At 46.3% G+C, this 19,946-nt stretch overlaps 1 protein-coding gene across 2 annotated transcripts in view; it reads right to left on the bottom strand.

The window, feature by feature from the left end:
- The window catches only part of LOC123763249 (uncharacterized), a 199,257-nt gene that overhangs the window by 83,445 nt on the left and 95,866 nt on the right, over positions 1-19,946 (bottom strand). For both annotated transcript variants that reach the window (XM_069301921.1, XM_069301920.1), the window contains one exon: positions 2,629-2,858. In XM_069301921.1, the coding sequence (XP_069158022.1) occupies positions 2,629-2,739 (111 nt within the window). In that variant the 5' untranslated portion in view covers positions 2,740-2,858. The remainder of the gene's footprint in view (positions 1-2,628; positions 2,859-19,946) is intronic.

Raw genomic sequence — 19,946 nt, 5'->3', positions numbered from 1 at the left:
ATAGTAGGCTGAGAAGTGCGTTCTGGCTACTAGGTACGACATTATATATATACATTATATAAATGGGCATGAGGTAGAGACCTCTGGACCTGTGAGAAGTGGAGCCGCTGACCGCAGGATGGAAGGCCTCAGAACATTCTCATAAAAATGCCAAATGCATGTTAATCCAGCCCTCCCTCCACCCCCCCCCCCCCCTTCATCCTTCTCTCCCACATCAGCCAACCCGTCCTCGACTCAAGTCCATTACATCCAGCGGTCGACCCCACGGTCGCAGTCATAAATTTTAACATGCTGTTCATTCAAAACGGGAATGTTCTCAAATATAAATTAATATTATAATATATTAGCATATTATGCATATATAGGCACTGGTTAGGTTAAGTGTTTGGGTTCTGTTGGCGATTATTTGTATTTGTAGTACGTGGGTGAAGCATTTACAGCGTTGTGGTTTGAACAAAATTCGTCAGTGAAGCACTTGTTCCGGAAGTGTTCGAACGCCATCAGTTGTGAGTCGTGTATAAACCGTTTTTCATTCATAAACAGGGGGTTTGGTGGGTGCATGGAATCACTTTTGGGTCTTTGTTTGGAAGACGGGCTGCACATCACATTAAGAGATAACTCTACCAACACATCCAAAGAATACCTGATCAACCAGGCTGTGATTCATACGTCTGACTGCGAGCAGCCGCGTCCAACAGCCTGGTTGACCAGACGACCAACCGAAAAGATCAGTCGGAGACCGGGTCGCAGAGTCGTTGATCCTCGGAACCTCCACAAGCTAGAGTCAAGGTAGGTATCATCAAACATAGCACCGCATTTGGCGTTGTGCTTGTCTATGCAACTGCGTTTACTAAAATAATTTATATAACTAATATACATGTCTCGAAATTTCTCCCAGCAACGACAATATATACAATTAAGTATACCCTAACTTTACGTTTTCTGTCACGACAGCTGAACCCATTCTCTGAGTAAAGGCAACTTGCCTGCGGTAACTGAACTAGATGAAACTTCTCCCCCGTCCTGAAGAAAAGGCTTCCAAATATAATAATTAACGAAGAAGTCACGCTTGAAAATAAATGTTAACGTACGACAACTCTCCTATTTAAGACACTTTAAATTTAAAAGAACTGAATATTCTTTAACCAGTATCAAACCAAAAGCTTTATTCGTGATGAAGAATATTAATACCCATGTGTATGTGTATACAAATTGTGTGTGTTTATATATATATATATATATATATATATATATATATATATATATATATATATATATATATATATATATATATATATATATATATATATATATGCGGAAAATCCACAGAGAAATATGAAATGAGGTGAACGTTTCGGCTTTGTTAAAGCCTTTGATAATTGAGTCAGTCTGGTGTTGACAAAGGCTTTAACAAAGCCGAAACGTTCACCTCATTTCATATTTCTCTGTGGATTTTCCGCATATATATATATATATATATATATATATATATATATATATATATATATATATATATATATATATATATATATATAATATATGTGAGAAGGCTGCATGAACGCGCAAGCCATAGATCACTAAGAACTCTTTGACCCGGCCAGGATTCGAACCCATGCCGTCCAGGATCACCCCTAAATGTGGGACGCTGAACCCCTCTCCTGGAGCAGGAAGTGTACAGGGTGATCTGATCAAAGAATAAGCACTCGACGGCTTTTGGTTGGTTGTACGGTAGGGATGTACACACCTTCCTACAACGTAAAACTTACACAGATTGAGGGGGGGGGGGGGGCAAACTAACCATACAGGGCGACTTCCCCCCCACATTCAGCCATACACGGGGACCCCCCCCCCCCGCACATTCAGCCATATATGTGGACGGAAAACTTTTTCAGAGAGGACCATTGTTATGCTAATGTCTACCTATGGAATCTTCCTGAAAAAAAGACCTGTGCTTATCTACGGCTGGTGTCCAGGGTCCCTCTTCCACACCCTGGCCTAAGGGCAGGATTACCTGGAGAAACCTTAATCAATCAGGCTGTGGCTGGCAGCAGCCCGCAGGTCCACGTGGCCATCCCAACACCGCAGTTCACTTCCTGGATGATATCATATTATATACACATGGAAAATACTGGAGGGCCAGGTACACCATGGCAGAAATATTGCCGGAACAACTGTGGACATCTTCAAGAGAAAACTAGATTGTTTTCTCCAAGGAGTGCCGGACCAGCCGGGCTGTGGTGGATATGTGGGCCTGCGGGCCGCTCCAAGCAACAGCCTGGTGGACCAAACTCTCACAAGTCAAGCCTGGCCTCGGGCCGGGCTTGGGGAGTAGAGAACCCCATCAACCAGGTACAGAATAACTGATACTGCAGCATGCGACACTCGGTCCTCGTAAGTAGGACTTATAAAACCAGATTTATGTAGTTCTTGCTGAAAGATACACCGGCAGTGTTCCTTCACAAGCCCCTTGTATTCTCCTAGTTGTGTAACACGCCCTCACCTCGCAACACTATACTGTATCAATAACAGTCAAAGGATTTCAGGAATCTTGTTTATTTCAACTGAACGCATATACAGGCTCTCAACACTGGCTTTCAACACCAACAAAAACTTTAAAAGCGTACTAACCTCGGCCTTACGTAGATACAGTTCAATCTCGGAGTACGGGTCCTGGGGGCTGGTGGCCTCTGATCCCGCGTGGCCGCGTGACCTGCGGCCCGGGGTCCTGCTGGTGGCCATCTCCTGCACGAGGGATGAGCGGGTCTAGGCCAGCTGGGCATGGACGTAGTGGCCTTCCTTCATGCTAGCCAGCTGCCTCAACTCACCAGCCTCCACGCCAACCTCTGCTCGGCACACATCTGGAGAGGAAAAACGTATCAGTCAGTATAATTTTTTTTAATTTTGTCCCGAGGGGGTGAGTTTATTGGGCAGCGGGACTCATTCTGTGAGTGGTCATACTGCCATAGCAGCATGTTCAACACTCCCCAATAGGAAGAAAACCCGCTGGGTTGTTCATCCTGTCACTTGTATCCAGATACAGCTGGGACTTGCTTAACTGGCTCAAGTGAACAGCTTATCAAAACAAGAAGATTAACCTTTTCCAACCCTTAAAATCTTACATTATCTTGCGGGTGCAAAATGGGGGAAACTCTTAAGAACAGTATCAATATTTGACAAAGTGTTTTCTTTACTCAAACAATGTGGGGTTAATTATTCTGCACATATTTCTAATGACACTTAGATGTTCACACTCTTTCAGGTAGTGGTCAAGGCGGTGTCCGTCACTCTCATCACAGATTCTGCAACTCCGCTGCTCAACTGTTGTTTCCATTCCAAATCTCCATGGATACTTGTATCCAAGACGAATTCTCGCTATTACTGATTCTCTCCCTCGTCCTCCTCCTCTTCGTCCATAATGATTGGGATTGCCAGCTGCAACCATGTTGTACCAGCGTACAGATTCACTGATTTGTTCTTCTATCCTCCTTTTCTCAGTTACCTTGTCACGGTGATGTTGCCTGACAATACCTCTAATTTGTAGAAAAGTCTTGGGTATGAAGTATTCAATATGGTCTCCTTCAGCGCCTTCAGCAGCCAGCACATCTACTCGTTCATTCCCACATATTCCAACATGGGAGGGGATCCACAGAAACTTGACGACTCTTCCCTGATTGGTAAGTACTCTCACAGCTCTCTTAATTTCAGCGACTATCGCAAGGTTTTCTGCCCGATTTTTACTAAGACTTTGTAGTGCTGCTTGTTAATCGGTGCAGGTCAGTGCACCGTTAGTGATTCGCTCAAGGAATCTTAACGCAGTTAAGAACAGCTGCTGCTTGCGTTGAAGAGGCATAGTTCTCAATACGTGCTTTTTCTTCATTTCTGCCTTGAAAGACATTATTCCTAATTACAGTATGCTGCACCAGCCCTGCCATTGACAAGGCTAGATGACCATCAGTGTAGATTTTATCTAGTTCCTTTCCAGCTTCTTTATAAATTTCCTCCAGATACCTCTGACTCATTTCTTGTGGTATGTTGGACTTTTTCGTTGTCATTTCATTGATGATAATCCTGCAAGCAGGTGAAGTTCTTCCAGGTAGCAGACTGGCCGGTGTTGATATTTTTTGCTTCTCCTGTTTCCTTCTGTAAGTAGCACATTCCTCAGTTTTTTCTTGGCAATAATTATGGGGATCTCTGGCTGTCTTAATTGCAAATTTCGCATTCAGTTCCTTAATTCTGTTTTAACACTGGGAAGGGACAACTCCTCTCGTAGATTAGATATTTTGGCAGTTCTTGGGACTCCAAGAATGATTGTCAAGGCTTCATTTTGTATGTTTTCAAGTTTGTTCATATCACTTTAGGAATAAGTGCATAAAACTGGTGCGGCATAGTCAATGACGGAGCGCACATAGGCTGTGTACATACATCATCTTAAGCCCGGCAATAGAGGCCCCATGCCCATTCCAGGTCATAGCTTTCAGTGCTCTGAGTCGACTTTTGCATGTTGCTATGAGTTGGTTGAGCTCCACTTTCTTCCTCTTGTAAGAGCTGAGAGTGACGTTCTGGGTGGGTTGACCACTACAAGTATGTAGTGGTCAACCCACTGAAGTGTTACACAATTAATTTGGAGTCCCTCATTTTCTCCCCGCTTGTGGTGAGAGTATACTTTTATATGCTCTCAAGATTGTCTTGTTTGTGGAGAGAGTGAAACCGAGTTCTACACATTTCCTTCCAAGGAGTTCAATGGACTGTTTAATTTTTCCCAAGGTGGGAGTTTGTACTAGTCAGTATAATCTAATATTTCTATTAATACAATTTTTAGAAATGAGATTTTTTTAACATTCCTTCAGCTCAATTACCTTACACGTCTTAAATACGTTACTTAGTTTATACCACAAATATACAGTTAAGGATTGAACATTAATCTTACAATAAAAAAACGTTGACTATGTTAATAGATTGTGTCTCTGAGGCCAGTTACTCCCACTGTTCTCATGTTAGTTTTTAATATTTCTTTAACGATATCGTGTAATTTTACCTATCAAATAATATAAAATTTTGCAGGCTAGGTAGTGATGTGGTGGAGGCAGACTTCATACACAGTTTCAAGTGTAAATATGATAAGAGCCCAGTAGACTAAAAAATCTGTACACCAGTTGATTGACGGTTGAGAGGCGGGACCAAAGAGCCAGAGCTCAACCCCCGCAAGCACAACTAGGTAAGTACACACACACACACACACATATTGAAATAATTAGACAACTAGTATCATAAGATGAAAATAAAGCTATGGGAGCTATCCTACCTTGCGGTTACCTTGCATTGGTTCCAAGGTTCATTGTTCCTACAGCCTTGTTCCAGTCCGCGCCTCCTGGCTGGTGGTCTGGTTAACCTGTCTGTTAGACACAGCTGCTCGGAGCCTGAAGTGAATTGCAGCCTGGATGATCAGATATTATTTGGAAGTGTTTATCTAGTTCTCTCTTGGGAGTGGATTTAACAACAAGCCTAACTCCAGAGGAACATACAAGTAGCATAACAGTAGCAGCATGCTGTAATCTTCAGATAATAGTATATTGCTATTGTTATCTGAGCGAAGTCAGAACATCGTTCAGGAGCCTAAATAAGAAGGCATTTAGATCACACTGCCAACGTGAGACTTAAGTGGGTCGCACCTTCGCGGAGTCATCATCCAAAAATGGTTCAGAGGCTTACAACGAGCCTCGTTCCGGAATTGCGAGGAATGGAATACGAAAACGGAAAGAAGTAGACCTGATATCGCTAGAGAAAGAGAGAGCGGAGACTCAGAATAGTTAGGGGGGATTGACAAAGTGGTAAAGATTGCAGGCGATGAGTCACAATAACGTGGCTGAAGTATGTTGACCAGACCACACACTAGAAGGTGAAGGGACGACGACGTTTCGGTCCGTCCTGGACCATTCTCAAGTCGATTGTGAGATTGTGAGAATGGTAAAGATTATTTTTTCAAAACCAATACTAAAAGAACGAGAAGGCATGGATGGAAGCTTGAGACTCAGATAAGTTAAGAGATGTCTGAAAGTTTCTTTAAGCGTAAGCGTAGTAGGAAAAGCAGGCGATGAGTCACAATAACGTGGCTGAAGTAACACAATCGACTTGAGAATGGTCCAGGACGGACCGAAACGTCGTCGTCCCTTCACCTTTTAGTGTGTGGTCTGGTCAACATAGTGGGAAAATTAAGTGAACAATACGAGGAAGTTATAGAAGCGAACTCCATTCATAATTTCCAAGCCAAATATGATAGAGGGATAAGGCAGGAGGCTCATACTAAACAACCAGCGGTTAAAAAAGGCGGGGTAAAGAGCTAAAGCTCGATCGTGGAGGCACACAAGTGAGCACATATAGGCAAGTGCACACACACACACAAGCCAAGAGACAAACCTTCCATTCATCCCGCTAAGACGTCATCTTGATGCTTCCAACTGATTGGCGGGAAGACTAATGACGTGGTCAGGTGAACACTATCTAATTGGTGAGGAAGATGTGTGACGTAGTGAAGACCTCGGCCAGGTCTGTCTCAACCCCCCCCCCCCCCCCCCAGTGTCTGTTATGTATACTCACATCATACATCATCGTGCTTCAGTGCCCCAAGCTTAGTGAACATATATTCATAAATACATACAAAGAAAACGTATTTGCAGGCTCTCTCCTTCATTAATGGTGTTTTTGTACCTCTCTTCTCGTCTTCTGTCCCACCTTTCCTCTCCTTTTTCCTATCCTGTCAGTCTTCTCTCCCACCTAACCATCCCGCACGTCAGGGGCGGTAGGGGTTTTCTCCACAGATTAACCCGCCGTAAATCAAGGTGAAGACACTAACACGACAGGCTCCACACGGGTCATCAATCCACACAGCGTTAACCTGGCCTCAGGTCTAACGTTGACTCGCGGGGAACTGTGCAAACTGGAACTAGCAGGTCTATTGTTCATCACAATGACATGTGTGAAGTAAAACATGTGTATGGGGCAAGTAACAAAGTCAGTAGACTAACAGATGTTGTCACAGCTCGTATAAGACTTGGTTACAAGTATCTCTGGCAGTTCGGCTTGTATAGGGATCTAGATGAAGTAAAGTGTGTGGACAAAGACAGGGACACACACTCGAACACTATATCTTGGATTGTAGTAAAATTGAGCCATTTAGAGATAAATCTGGTTCACTTGTCCGGTTTCCTAGTCGACGTCTAATGTTCACCTTTGTAAATGGACATTAATGACACTATGTAAAAGACACATCGAACACTTTATGTAGAGCATACGTAAATCTGTGTATCTATGTATTTACGTATGTAGGTTAGCTTAGCATTTTAAAAGCACCGAATCACCTTCTGTGGTTGAGTGTTCAATAAACCCTTGAACTATATGTTTAACACTTCTCTAACCCTGTTCATGGAGGACAGAAGAAAATGTATATATGCTGGTTAGCATTGTAAGTGTATGGCCACGTCTGTGGTAGAAAATAATAATAATAATAATAATAATAATAATAATAATATTAATAATAATAATAATAATAATAAAATGGCCTCCGTGCCCGGAACTGGTCACTATACTAAAGGGTGTTCGCTTCAGGTCATTCAATACAACATCAACGAAACCCTTTTGATTGTAATTCAAGATACGCCAATATTACTTTCCCTCTTTCACCCACGGGACCACTTACCATATGTAAATATTTGACCACCAGAAGGACGGGATAGGATGAGGAGGGAGGGATGAATGTGAATAGGGGAGGGGAGGAAGAGGCGGATCAGGTGTAGAGATAGGGGGGAAAGAGATTGGAAGGAGAGGTAGACTACTGTGCTTCCCTAACAATGCTTACGTAACGGGTTACTACGGGAAAGTGAGACCTAGCACTGTACCCCCGGCCTACTGGCATTGTTGTACTTGTAACCTTATTATTTAAAGTACGTTAAGTTTGAATTTTTTGTTCAATCTGGTCCTAACGTTGTGGATGGCGGTGGCTTCCACTTCTCTCAGTTCATTCCATTTGTTGGACACCAAAACAGGGTACCTGGTTGATGGGGTTCTGGGAGTTGTTGTACTCCCCAAGCCCGGCCCGAGGCCAGGCTTGACTTGTGAGAGTTTGGTCCACCAGGCTGTTGCTTGGAGCGGCCCGCAGGCCCATATATCCACCACAGCCCGGTTGGTCCGGCACTCCTTGGAGGAAATGAACTAGTTTTCTTTTGAAGATGTCCACTGTTGTTCCGGCAAAATTTCTTATGCTCGCTGGGAGGACGTTGAACAACCGCGGACCTCTGATGTTTATACAGTGTTCTCTAATTGTGCGTATGGCACCTTTGCTCTTCACTGGTTCTATCCTGCGTTTTCTTCCATATCAACACTCCCCAATAGGAAGAAACCTCGCTGGGTTGTTCATCCTGTCACTTGAGGTCACTGGTGGTGTGTCTGCAGCAGTGTGTGAGGTCACTGGTGGTGTGTCTGCAGCAGTGTGTGAGGTCACTGGTGGTGTGTCTGCAGCAGTGTGTGAGGCCACTGGTGGTGTGTCTGCAGCAGTGTGTGAGGCCACTGGTGGTGTGTCTGCAGCAGTGTGTGAGGCCACTGGTGGTGTGTCTGCAGCAGTGTGTGAGGTCACTGGTGGTGTGTCTGCAGCAGTGTGTGAGGTCACTGGTGGTGTGTCTGCAGCAGTGTGTGAGGTCACTGCTGCTGTGTCTGCAGCAGTGTGTGAGGTCACTGGTGGTGAGTCTGCAGCAGTGTGTGAGGTCACTGGTGGTGTGTCTGCAGCAGTGTGTGAGGCCACTGGTGGTGTGTCTGCAGCAGTGTGTGAGGCCACTGCTGCTGTGTCTGCAGCAGTGTGTGAGGCCACTGCTGCTGTGTCTGCAACAGTGTGTGAGGTCACTGCTGCTGTGTCTGCAGCAGTGTGTGAGGTCACTGGTGGTGTGTCTGCAGCAGTGTGTGAGGCCACTGGTGGTGTGTCTGCAGCAGTGTGTGAGGTCACTGCTGCTGTGTCTGCAGCAGTGTGTGAGGTCACTGGTGGTGTGTCTGCAGCAGTGTGTGAGGCCACTGCTGCTGTGTCTGCAGCAGTGTGTGAGGTCACTGGTGGTGTGTCTGCAGCAGTGTGTGAGGTCACTGGTGGTGTGTCTGCAGCAGTGTGTGAGGCCACTGGTGGTGTGTCTGCAGCAGTGTGTGAGGTCACTGCTGCTGTGTCTGCAGCAGTGTGTGAGGTCACTAGTGGTGTGTCTGCAGCAGTGTGTGAGGTCACTGGTGGTGTGTCTGCAGCAGTGTGTGAGGCCACTGGTGGTGTGTCTGCAGCAGTGTGTGAGGTCACTGCTGCTGTGTCTGCAGCAGTGTGTGAGGTCACTAGTGGTGTGTCTGCAGCAGTGTGTGAGGCCACTGGTGGTGTGTCTGCAGCAGTGTGTGAGGCCACTGCTGCTGTGTCTGCTGCAGCGTGTAATAAAACAAAGCCATTACCATCAAGTGGAGACAATTTATGCAAATCAAACTCAAAATTTAAAAATTACCTTTCCCTTCTCTTTGTGCAGCCGAGGAGAAGACCCGAGTTAGAGAGACAGCTCGGCCGTGTTCGTTTGTCTTGTGACTGGTCTCCAGTTTTGTTACTTTCGCTCCCTGGTGCCCGCCTGATCAATCAGGCTATTGCTTTTTGCAGACTGAAGGCTTAGACAGCCCCCCTCCCTCCTCACCCCTTGTACTGGCCAGGAAGCTCTTGCAGAAACGATTTCGAAGTTGATCGCGTCGTCTTGTCCCGGTATTCCAGCTCTAAAGTCTGGAGCGCAGTTGGCCTCCAACCAAATGGAGCAGAGTTCCTGGTTGATACCTGGTACCTGGTTGATGGGGTTCTGGGAGTTGTTCTACTCCCCAAGCCCGGCCCGAGGTCAGGCTTGACTTGTTAGAGTTTGGTCCACCAGGCTGTTGCTTGGAGCGGCCCGCAGGCCCACATACCCACCACAGCCCGGTTGGTCCGGCACTCCTTGGAGGAATAAATCTAGTTTCCTATTGAAGATGTCCACGGTTGTTCCGGCAATATTTCTTATGCTCGCTGGGAGGACGTTGAACAACCGCGGACCTCTGATGTTTATACAGTGTTCTCTGATTGTGCCTATGGCACCTCTGCTCTTCACTGGTTCTATTCTGCATTTTCTTCCATATCGTTCACTCCAGTACGTTGTTATTTTACTGTGTACATTTGGTGTTTAGATTTTTATGGTGTGTGATGTTAGTGCTATCGGGCAGTAATTTTTTGCCTCTGCCTTATTTCCTCCTTTATGGAGTGGTGCTATCTCTGCTGTTTTTAGTATGTCAGGGATAACGCCAGTATCTAGGCTATTATTTATTTTTGCAGTTCTTGTTGAATATGGATTTCAAAGAATCATAGCCTGGTGCAGAGTGCATAGGCATACTGTCTATGACTTCTTCAAAATGCCGTGGTGATAGGGTGACGTCTGATGTATGATTTGATGTTGGTATCATACCCATGAAAAATTCATTTGAGTCATCAATCTTTAGTGTGTTTAGTGGCTCTCTGGAAACAGACTCGTACTGCTTACTCAGTAACTCTCATTTTGTTGTTGTCATCTGTGAAAGTTCCATCTCCCTTTCGCAGGGACCCGATAACTATATGTGGTTATTGATCCTAATTTTGCATAGGAGAAAAAATATTTCGGATTTCTCTCCATTTCAATGATTTGCCTCTACTTTGCCTCTCCATACCTTTGGATATGGAGACCTTGTACCTATACCATACCATACCTTTGAGTTATCTTGAGATGATTTCGGGGCTTTTTAGTGTCCCCGCGGCCCGGTCCTCGACCAGGGCTCCACCCCCAGAAAGCAGCCCGTGACAGCTGACTTACACCCAGGTACCTATTTTACTGCTAGGTAACAGGGGCACAGGGTGAAAGAAACTCTACCCAATGTTTCTCGCCGACGCCTGGGATCGAACCCAGGACCACAGGATCATAAGTCCAGCGTGCTGTCCACTCGGCCGACCGGCTCCCTCTCCATCACCTTTGCCTCTCCATACCTTTGGATATGGAGTCCTTGTACCTATACCACACCTCTCCATCACCTTTGCCTCTCCATAGGACAGAGTATCATACATACAATGGGATATACAAAATTAACGCTGCCACGGTCTCTCTCTCTCCACTCTCCCAGTACCACTTCAGCACTCAGCCCGGCACATGAGAGCACCAGACACCATTACCGACCACGGAACAACAGGAGCCTTGACGTCACTGGAGGTGCCCGCCAGATACCAATCATGGCAGGACGAGTGCGCTCCTCTAAGCTAATACATTGAAAGTCCTCTTAATAAGCTGGTGACGTTAGTCACCTGCTCCGTATACCTCAATCTTTCCACGTTTCTTTTTTTGTTCTATTTTAAATTCTCTAAAATATTGCATGTAAGGCAATTGGTGGGACTGTGGGTCTGTGTGTGTGTACTCACCTATTTGTGCTTGCGGGGGTTGAGCTTCGGCTCTTTGGTCCCGCCTCTCGACTGGTGGACAGATTCCTGAGCCTACTGGGCTCTATCATATCTACATTTGAAACTGTGTATGGAGTCAGCCTCCACCACATCAATGCCTAATGCATTCCACCTGTTAACTACTCTGACACTGAAAAAGTTATTTCTAACGTCCCTGTGGCTCATTTGGGTACTCAGTTTCCACCTGTGTCCCCTTGTTCGCGTACCACCCGTGTTAAACAGTTTATCTTTATCCTGTCAATTCCTTTGAGAACTTTGTAGGTAGTGATCATGTCTCCCCTTACTCTTCTGTCTTCCAGTGTCGTGGGGTGCAGTTACCTCAGCCTTTCCTCGTAACTCATGCCTCTTAGTTCTGAGACTAACCTAGTGGCATACCTCTGAACTTTTCCAGCTTCGTCTTGTGCTTGACAAGGTATGGCCTCCATGCTGGGGCCGCATACTCCAGGATTGGTCTTGCATATGTGGTATACAAGGTTCTGAATGATTCCTTACACAAGTTCCTGAAGGCAGTTCTGATGTTAGCCAGCCTTACATATGCCGCAGATATTACTCTTTTTATGTGTGCTTCAGGAGACAGGTTTGGTGTGATATCAAAGTCTAGATCTTTTTCTCTGTCCGTTTCATGAAGGATTTCATCTCCCATTCGGTATCCTGTGTCTGGCCTCCTGTTTTCACCGCCTAGTTTCATTAGAGACTTTGTTTTCGGTGTGTGTGTGTGTGTGTGTGTGTGTGTGTGTGTGTGTGTGTGTGTGTGTGTGTGTGTGTGTGTGTGTGTGTGTATGTGTATGTGTATGTGTGTGTGTGTGTGTGTGTGTGTGTGTGTGTGTGTGTATGTGTATGTGTATGTGTATGTGTATGTGTATGTGTATGTGTATGTGTGTGTGTGTGTGTGTGTGTGTGTGTGTGTGTGTGTGTGTGTGTGTGTGGATCACATCAGGATCACCGCAATACTGACACTTCTCGGACTAATGAGGACCGGCCTCGACAGGTTGAGTTGACTGCCTAGGTCGGTAGGCTTGAGGATCAGACAAACAGACAGACCCGCCTACAACACGACGCTCGTCAGACGGGGCGAGAGCGTCCTGACTCCCGTCTCCGTCAGCGGCCTGTCCCACACGCCCTCTCCTCTCTCACGTCTTAACTACATTTTCTTAAAAGTCAAATGCAATTCTTGGATCAACTCTCCTAAACCATCCCACCTCCTGGCAGGTGTGTATGAAGACCCTGCTCACATATATAGTCCAGTCGAGCCTCCTGGCAGGTGTGTATGAAGACCCTGCTCACATATATAGTCCAGTGGAGCCTCCTGGCAGGTGTGTATGAGGAACCAGCTCACATATATAGTCCAGTGGAGCCTCCTGGCAGGTGTGTATGAGGAACCTGCTCACATATATAGTCCAGTGGAGCCTCTCCGTCAGCTGGAAGCCATTGAGGAGAAACTCGTTCAGATCCTATTCAGTGAGCCGACGGGTGTGTACCAGAGCGTACTTTACGGGTCTCGTCCCATTGTATTTGGTTCCTTGGTGGGACTTACGCCTTCGGGCCAGGAGAGTGCTACGTTATACGACTTTTACTGTCGAGTGCAACGCTGAGTCATGAAGGGTATGTGGCCCTTACGGACGATGAGTTCATAGGCGGAAGTTACCTTGTGGAGGTTTAGTATCGATGGGCCAAGTATACGAATGATGCAGTGTTGATTATACGGTGTATAGGGTGTTGGTGATGGTTGTGGGGGTGTATAGGGTGTTGGTGATGGTTGTGGGGGTGTATAGGGTGTTGGTGATGGTTGTGGGGGTGTATTGGGTGTTGGTGATGGTTGTGGGGGTGTATTGGGTGTTGGTGATGGTTGTGGGGGTGTATTGGGTGTTGGTGATGGTTGTGGTGGTGTACCAGGTGTTGGTGATGGTTGTGGTGGTGTACCAGGTGTTGGTGATGGTTGTGGTGGTGTACCAGGTGTTGGTGATGGTTGTGGTGGTGTACCAGGTGTTGGTGATGGTTGTGTCCAGCGTGCTGTCCGCTCGGCCGGCGGGCTCCCTGTGTATGTGTGTAAAAATAATAAAAGTTAGTAACAGTTGATTGACAGTTGAGAGGCGGGCCGAAAGAACCAGAGTTCAACCCTCCGCCAGCACAACTAGGTGAGTGCAACAGTGCAGCATGCGCTCGGTTATGCACCAGTCGTCCCTATACAACCTCGTCAATTATGCAGGTCTGCAACTCCAGCTCGGTGCATGTCTGACGTCAAAAGAGCCCCCCCCCCCGGCGCTCACATCCAAAGGTGCTCAAATCCGGACCCGGCGGGGCTCGGGTGCCGCCGGCCCGTCCACACACACACACACACTTGCATTACGATCATTTACGAACTCTTGGGCTAAGTCATCAGCCAGAAGCAGAGGTCCTGAAAATGACTGAAGCGTAACCTGATAAACAGGTTCCGTAACCATGGCTCCGGCGAAGAAAGAGTGACCGTATGTCTTAGATTGTCACAGTCTGCCAGACATTACTCTTAAGGGGGGGAGGGAGGGAGAGGGGGGGGGGGTGTTTAAGAACATATCGGAAAAGTACAAATAAAACTACAGGCCCTTTGGCCCTGACCTGCTTCATACCTGGTTGATGGGGTTCTGGGAGTTCTTCTACTCCCCAAGCCCGGCCCGAGGCCAGGCTTGACTTGTGAGAGTTTGGTCCACCAGGCTGTTGCTTGGAGCGGCCCGCAGGCCCACATACCCACATACCCATCACAGCCCTAACGAGGCAGCTGGTATTTAGAAGATTAAGTGAGGATGTGATGTGTGTAGATAAGGGCGGCCCCTGGCCACACAAGATGGCCACCTCCCGGCCACTACTGTTCAACTGATCTATATGGTATATTATGTTCCTAAACTTTAAATTTGGACGCCTTTGAAAATGGTTTGATATTCATGAGAGTAGTCATTCCACGTCAGCAAGGGACCTCACACTGGACTACCCAGCGTGAGCTCTACACCTTAACACTGCGGGGTATAAAAGGTGCACATTTGTGGAGTGCTTTCCGTAAGCTTAATCTAATTTTCCAAATACAAGACGCCGTCTAAAATGTCCCGTCAAGTCTCCCTTTGTGCACTAAGCCACGGATAACGAACGTTAAGATGTAGTCAAAGTAGACGTGTGTGCAAGTTCATGTATGTTTATTGAGACAAGAAAAAAATACATCTCAAAAGGATAGAGTAGCTTAGGCTATTTCTAAACTGTATTACAGGAGGAGGAGGAGGAGGAAGAAGAGAGAGGAAGGAAGGAAGGAAGGAAGGAAGGAAGGAAGGAAGGAAGGAAGGAAGGAAGGAAGGAAGGAAGGAAGGAAGGAAGGAAGGAAGGAAGGAAGGCAGGCAGGCAGGCAGGCAGGCAGGCAGCAGCCCACTGAGGGTCTTCACCCCTCGCCCGGGCGGCGACGGCTCCTCCACAATTATCGCCACCAGTAATTAATTAATTGTTTACAACCTGAGTGTGTTGATAGGCGCTCCGGTCGGTAGTGTCTTATACACGCCCCCCCCTGCCCCCCTCCCCTGCCCCCCTCCCCTGCCCCTCACACACGTCCCCCTTCCCAGCCCCTCACACATTACAAGCAAGGCAAGTGAACTAAGGGAAAGAGCACAAGAAGTGAAACCAGATGTAATCGGACTCACAGAAACAAAACTCTCAGGAATCATAATGAATGCGGTGTTTCCCCAGGACTACACAGTAATAAGGAAAGAGAGGAGAGGTAGGGGATGAGGCAGAGTGGCCCTACTAATGAGAAAGGAATGGAGTTTCAAGGAAATGGTTATCCCGGGATGCAAGGTCAGTGTCAATTTAAATCAACATGTAGGGTTTTTCCATCCTGACATGTGCCAAACCTCACTCGAGGACAGAAAATGTTATGGCCTCAGCTGCCCATACATTCAAGTGAAAGGCACAGAACGCTACATAAGGAGTGGCAAGCAGGATAAAGAATTTGGAATATACAACGAAGTATATATTGCGTCAGCCAGAAAAATGATAGGATGGATTACGAGAACTTTTAAATCCAGGGATCCCATCACAATGGTTGTACTCTTCAAATCACTTGTACTGTCCCATCTTCAGTACTGCTCAGTAATCACTTTCCCATTCAGAGATTGCTGAAATAGAGGGAATACAGAGAACATATACGGCGCGAATAGACGCGATAAAGCACCTAAATTATTGGGATCGTCTCAAAGCTCTCCAAATGTACTCACTAGAAACGAGACGAAAGAGATACCAAATAATATACACGTGGAAAATACTGGAGGGCCAGGTACCAAATCCCCACAGTAAGATAACAACGTACTGGAGTGAACGATATGGAAGAAAATGCAAGATTGAACCAGTGAAGAGCAGAGGTGCCATAGGCACAATCAGAGAACACTGTATAAACATCAGAGGTCCGCGGTTGTTCAACGTCCTCCCAACGACTATAAGAAATATTGCCGGAACAACCGTGGACATCTTCAAGAGAAAACTAGATAGTTTTCTTCAAGGAGTGCCGATGGGAACCCTCCCTGGATGGGAAAGGGTAGTATGTGGGCCTGCGGGCCGCTCCAAGCAACAGCCTGGTGGGCCAAACTCTCACAAGTCAAGCCTGGCCTCGGGGCGGGCTTGGGGAGTAGAAGAACGCCCAGAACGCCATCAACCAGGCATCAACCAGGTAGCTGTGACTGACTCGCCTGAGGGCAGCCTGCCATCACTACTCCTCCTGTTAAGCCTAAGTAAGGGCGCAGGGGGAAGGGGGGGGGGGGTGATGAATGATCGAGCAGTGTAATCTGTGATCAGTGTGGGACCTGAAAGGGTCCTCAGGCCTAACTTATGGTCTGGGTAAGTCTGGCGGAGGGTGATGGCTTACCTGATAAGGTACAGGCTGGGTCACTATGGCATGGTCACCACTCATGCTCCTGACATCACCTCTACTACCACCACTCACGTCTACCTCCACCACAACAACCATCACTCACGACCACCACCATCACCACAACCACCACCACCACTACCACCATCACTACAACCACCACTCACGTCCACCACCATCACAGTATGTATCAACCTCCGTCAAGTGCCACCAGGCCCGCCTCACCTGGCGTCAGGAGGGCGTGTAGCTGACGGCTGGGGCACAAGAACCGGAGCTCCATATAGCAAAACTTGGCTAACATTCCACAATTTACTCCTTTGAGACTATTAGAACACTACTTTAGTGTTGAGAGAGAACTCTATCAACAACAGAGGCCCAAGACTGTTCAACACGCTTCCACTACACATAAAGGGCATAACTGGCCGACCCCCTCACAGTGTTCAAGAGTGAACTGGATAAACACCTCCAAAGAATACCTGAACAACCAGGCTGTGAGTCGTACGTCAGGCTACGAGCAGCCGCGTCCAACAGCCTGGTTGACCAGATGACCAACTGGGAGGCCTAGTCGGAGACCGGGGCCGTGGAGCCGTTGATCCCCGGAACCTCCACAAGGTAGAGAGGACACCAAGCGAGCTACAGTAGGCTACTCACTACACCAGGGAGCACAAGGACCAGGCTACTGGTGACGGCGGCGTCCCACTCGGACTCTGTATCGCTATACCTCAGATTACACCCGCCGCCCAGCCTCTGTAGCCTGGCCAGCACCACCCTCTTATCTCACCCCTGCTGCCTCACCCCTCATCTTCGTACCCACCCACACACACCTGGGTTCGATTCCCGTCCAGTGTGTGTCATCATCAGGTGGTCACACCTGACTCTGTCCTCACCCTCCTCCACACACACCTGGTCACACCTGACTGACAAGAATGAGAGGGGAAGATGAACCAGCAATGCTTGATCTGATATTTACCCTAAATGAGTGGGATATAAGGAAAGTTAAGTTGGAAGCTCCCTTGGGAATGAGTGTTATGAGGAGATGAGAAGTTTCCTAAGGGATATACCATGGGACACAGACCTCAGAGCTAAGTCTGTACAAGACATGATGGACTATGTCACCCAAAAGTGTCAGGAGGCAGTAAACAGGTTCATCTCGGCCCAAAAGGAAAAATCCGAGAAGCAAAAGAAGAATCCATGGTTTAACAGGGCATGTATGGAAGCAAAGGAACTGAACAAAAGGGCGTGGAGGAACTTCCGAAATAACAGAACACCAGAAAGCAGAGAGAGATACCAGAGAACCAGGAATGAATATGTTAGTATGAGAAGAGAAGCAGAGAAAAATTATGAAAATGATATAGCAAACAAAGCCAAGACCGAATCAAAGCTACTCGACAGTCACATCAGGAGGAAAACAATATTGAAAGAACAGGTGATGAAACTTAGAACAGGCGAAGACAGGTATACAGAGAAAGACAGAGAGGTGTGTGCGAAGAACTCAACAAGAGGTTCCAGGAGGTCTTCACAATAGAACAAGGTGAGGTCACTGTCCTAGAAGAAAGGGAAGTAAACCAGGCGGCCTTGGAAGGGTTCGAAATTACGAGAGAGGAGGTCAAGAGACACCTGTTGGATCTGGATGTGAGAAAGGATGTTGGTCCAGACAGGATTTCACCATGGGTATTGAAAGCGTGTGCAGAGGCACTTTGTTTGCCACTCTCAATAGTGTATAGTAGGTCACTGGAGACGGGAGACCTACCAGAAATATGGAAGACGGCGAATGTGGTCCCAATATACAAAAAGGGTGACAGACAAGAGGCATTGAACTATACAGGCCAGTGTCCTTGACTTGTATACCATGCAAGGTGATGGAGAAGATCCTGAGAAAAAACCTAGTAACTCGTCTGGAGAGAAGGGACTTCGTGCCTTCATGCATGTACTATATATATATATATATATATATTAATACAACTAAACAAAACACCTTTGCGGTGTTACATACACACACCTGCCTCCGTCCTCCCCCCCCTCTACACACACCTGGCCACACCTGCCTCCGTCCTACCCCCCCCCTCCACACACACCTGGCGATCACTATCTGACTCCTATTGGTGTCTCCTCTCTTCCTCCCTCTATTCTTTCCTGCTTTACTTATATATTCACTGCTGGGTAAACAGAGGCATCAGGTGAAATGAAACATGTCGAACCTTCTTTGTTCCGCCTGGGGGATCGAACTCGGAATACTCGGTTGTCAGTCGACGTCGTATATTATATTTTATATATGTATATTATTTTTTCATTATATGCCTATACATTGAATTGAATTGAACTATGAGGGCAAAGCGCCAAACCATAGGAATATATATATATATATATATATATATATATATATATATATATATATATATATATATATATATATATATATATATATATATATATTTTATTAAATATGACCGAAAAAGTAAGATTAATAATTCTAACACGAATTTTCTCAATCTTTCGTACATTATGCTTCACTGTTGGAGGTAAATCAAAAATCACTTCTCCAAAATTCATTTTTATTTGAATTTTGAATTTTGGAGAAGTGATTTTTGATTTACCTCCAACAGTGAAGCATAATGTACGAAAGATTGAGAAAATTCGTGTTAGAATTATTAATCTTACTTTTTCGGTCATATTTAATAAAATATGTCTACAGGAAAGACTGCTACCAAAATATACTAATATATATATATATATATATATATATATATATATATATATATATATATATATATATATATATATATTAGGCTTACAGAGGGACAGAGGGAAAGGAATGGTACCCAACCACTTGGACGGTCGGGGATTGAACGCCGACCTGCAAGAAGCGAGACCGTCGCTCTACCGTCCAGCCCAACCACTACTGAGAAATAATCATTATTAGGTAGTCAAACTACAGATCCCAAAACTACTCGAAGTATGAATAGTAACTACCTCAAATCTTACGACTTATTCGATACAACACTCGAGAGCATTCTTGTTGTTGTAACTGACTGGTTGTTGTGGTTGTTGTAACTGACTGGTTGTTATGGTGTTGTTGTTGTAACTGGTTGTAGCCCCTGCCAGTCTCCAGCACAACCATCACATGTTAGAATGAACTATTTAGTGCCAGTTACCAGAAATGAATAAACGTAAAATTCACTTTAAATTCGCATCTCACAAAGACTGAACTTGACATTTACCAGCGAAGTGCTGACACCAGTGAACCAGAGCTGACACCAGTGAACCAGAGCTGACACCAGTGAACCAGAGCTGACACCGGTGAACCAGAGCTGACACCAGTGAACCTTAGCTGACAGCAGTGAACCTTAGCTGACAGGAGTGTGGCCGACGGAGTGTAAGCATTAAAGATGGTGGCAGCTTAACATACGCCCTGGACAACAGGACCAATCCGGACATAAATCATGGCGCTCCTAAAGCGATGACAATCTAACCAGTCAAGCAATGACTTGAACAAACATTCCACCCCCCAGCGGGAGGCTCACAGGACTCCACCCACCACCACCACCATCGTCGTCTTCCCCACAGGTGTCACGTCGC

This window comes from Procambarus clarkii, chromosome 5 (assembly GCF_040958095.1).
Source record: "Procambarus clarkii isolate CNS0578487 chromosome 5, FALCON_Pclarkii_2.0, whole genome shotgun sequence".
Taxonomy (NCBI): domain Eukaryota; kingdom Metazoa; phylum Arthropoda; class Malacostraca; order Decapoda; family Cambaridae; genus Procambarus; species Procambarus clarkii.
This window is presented reverse-complemented; position numbering and strand designations above follow the sequence as displayed.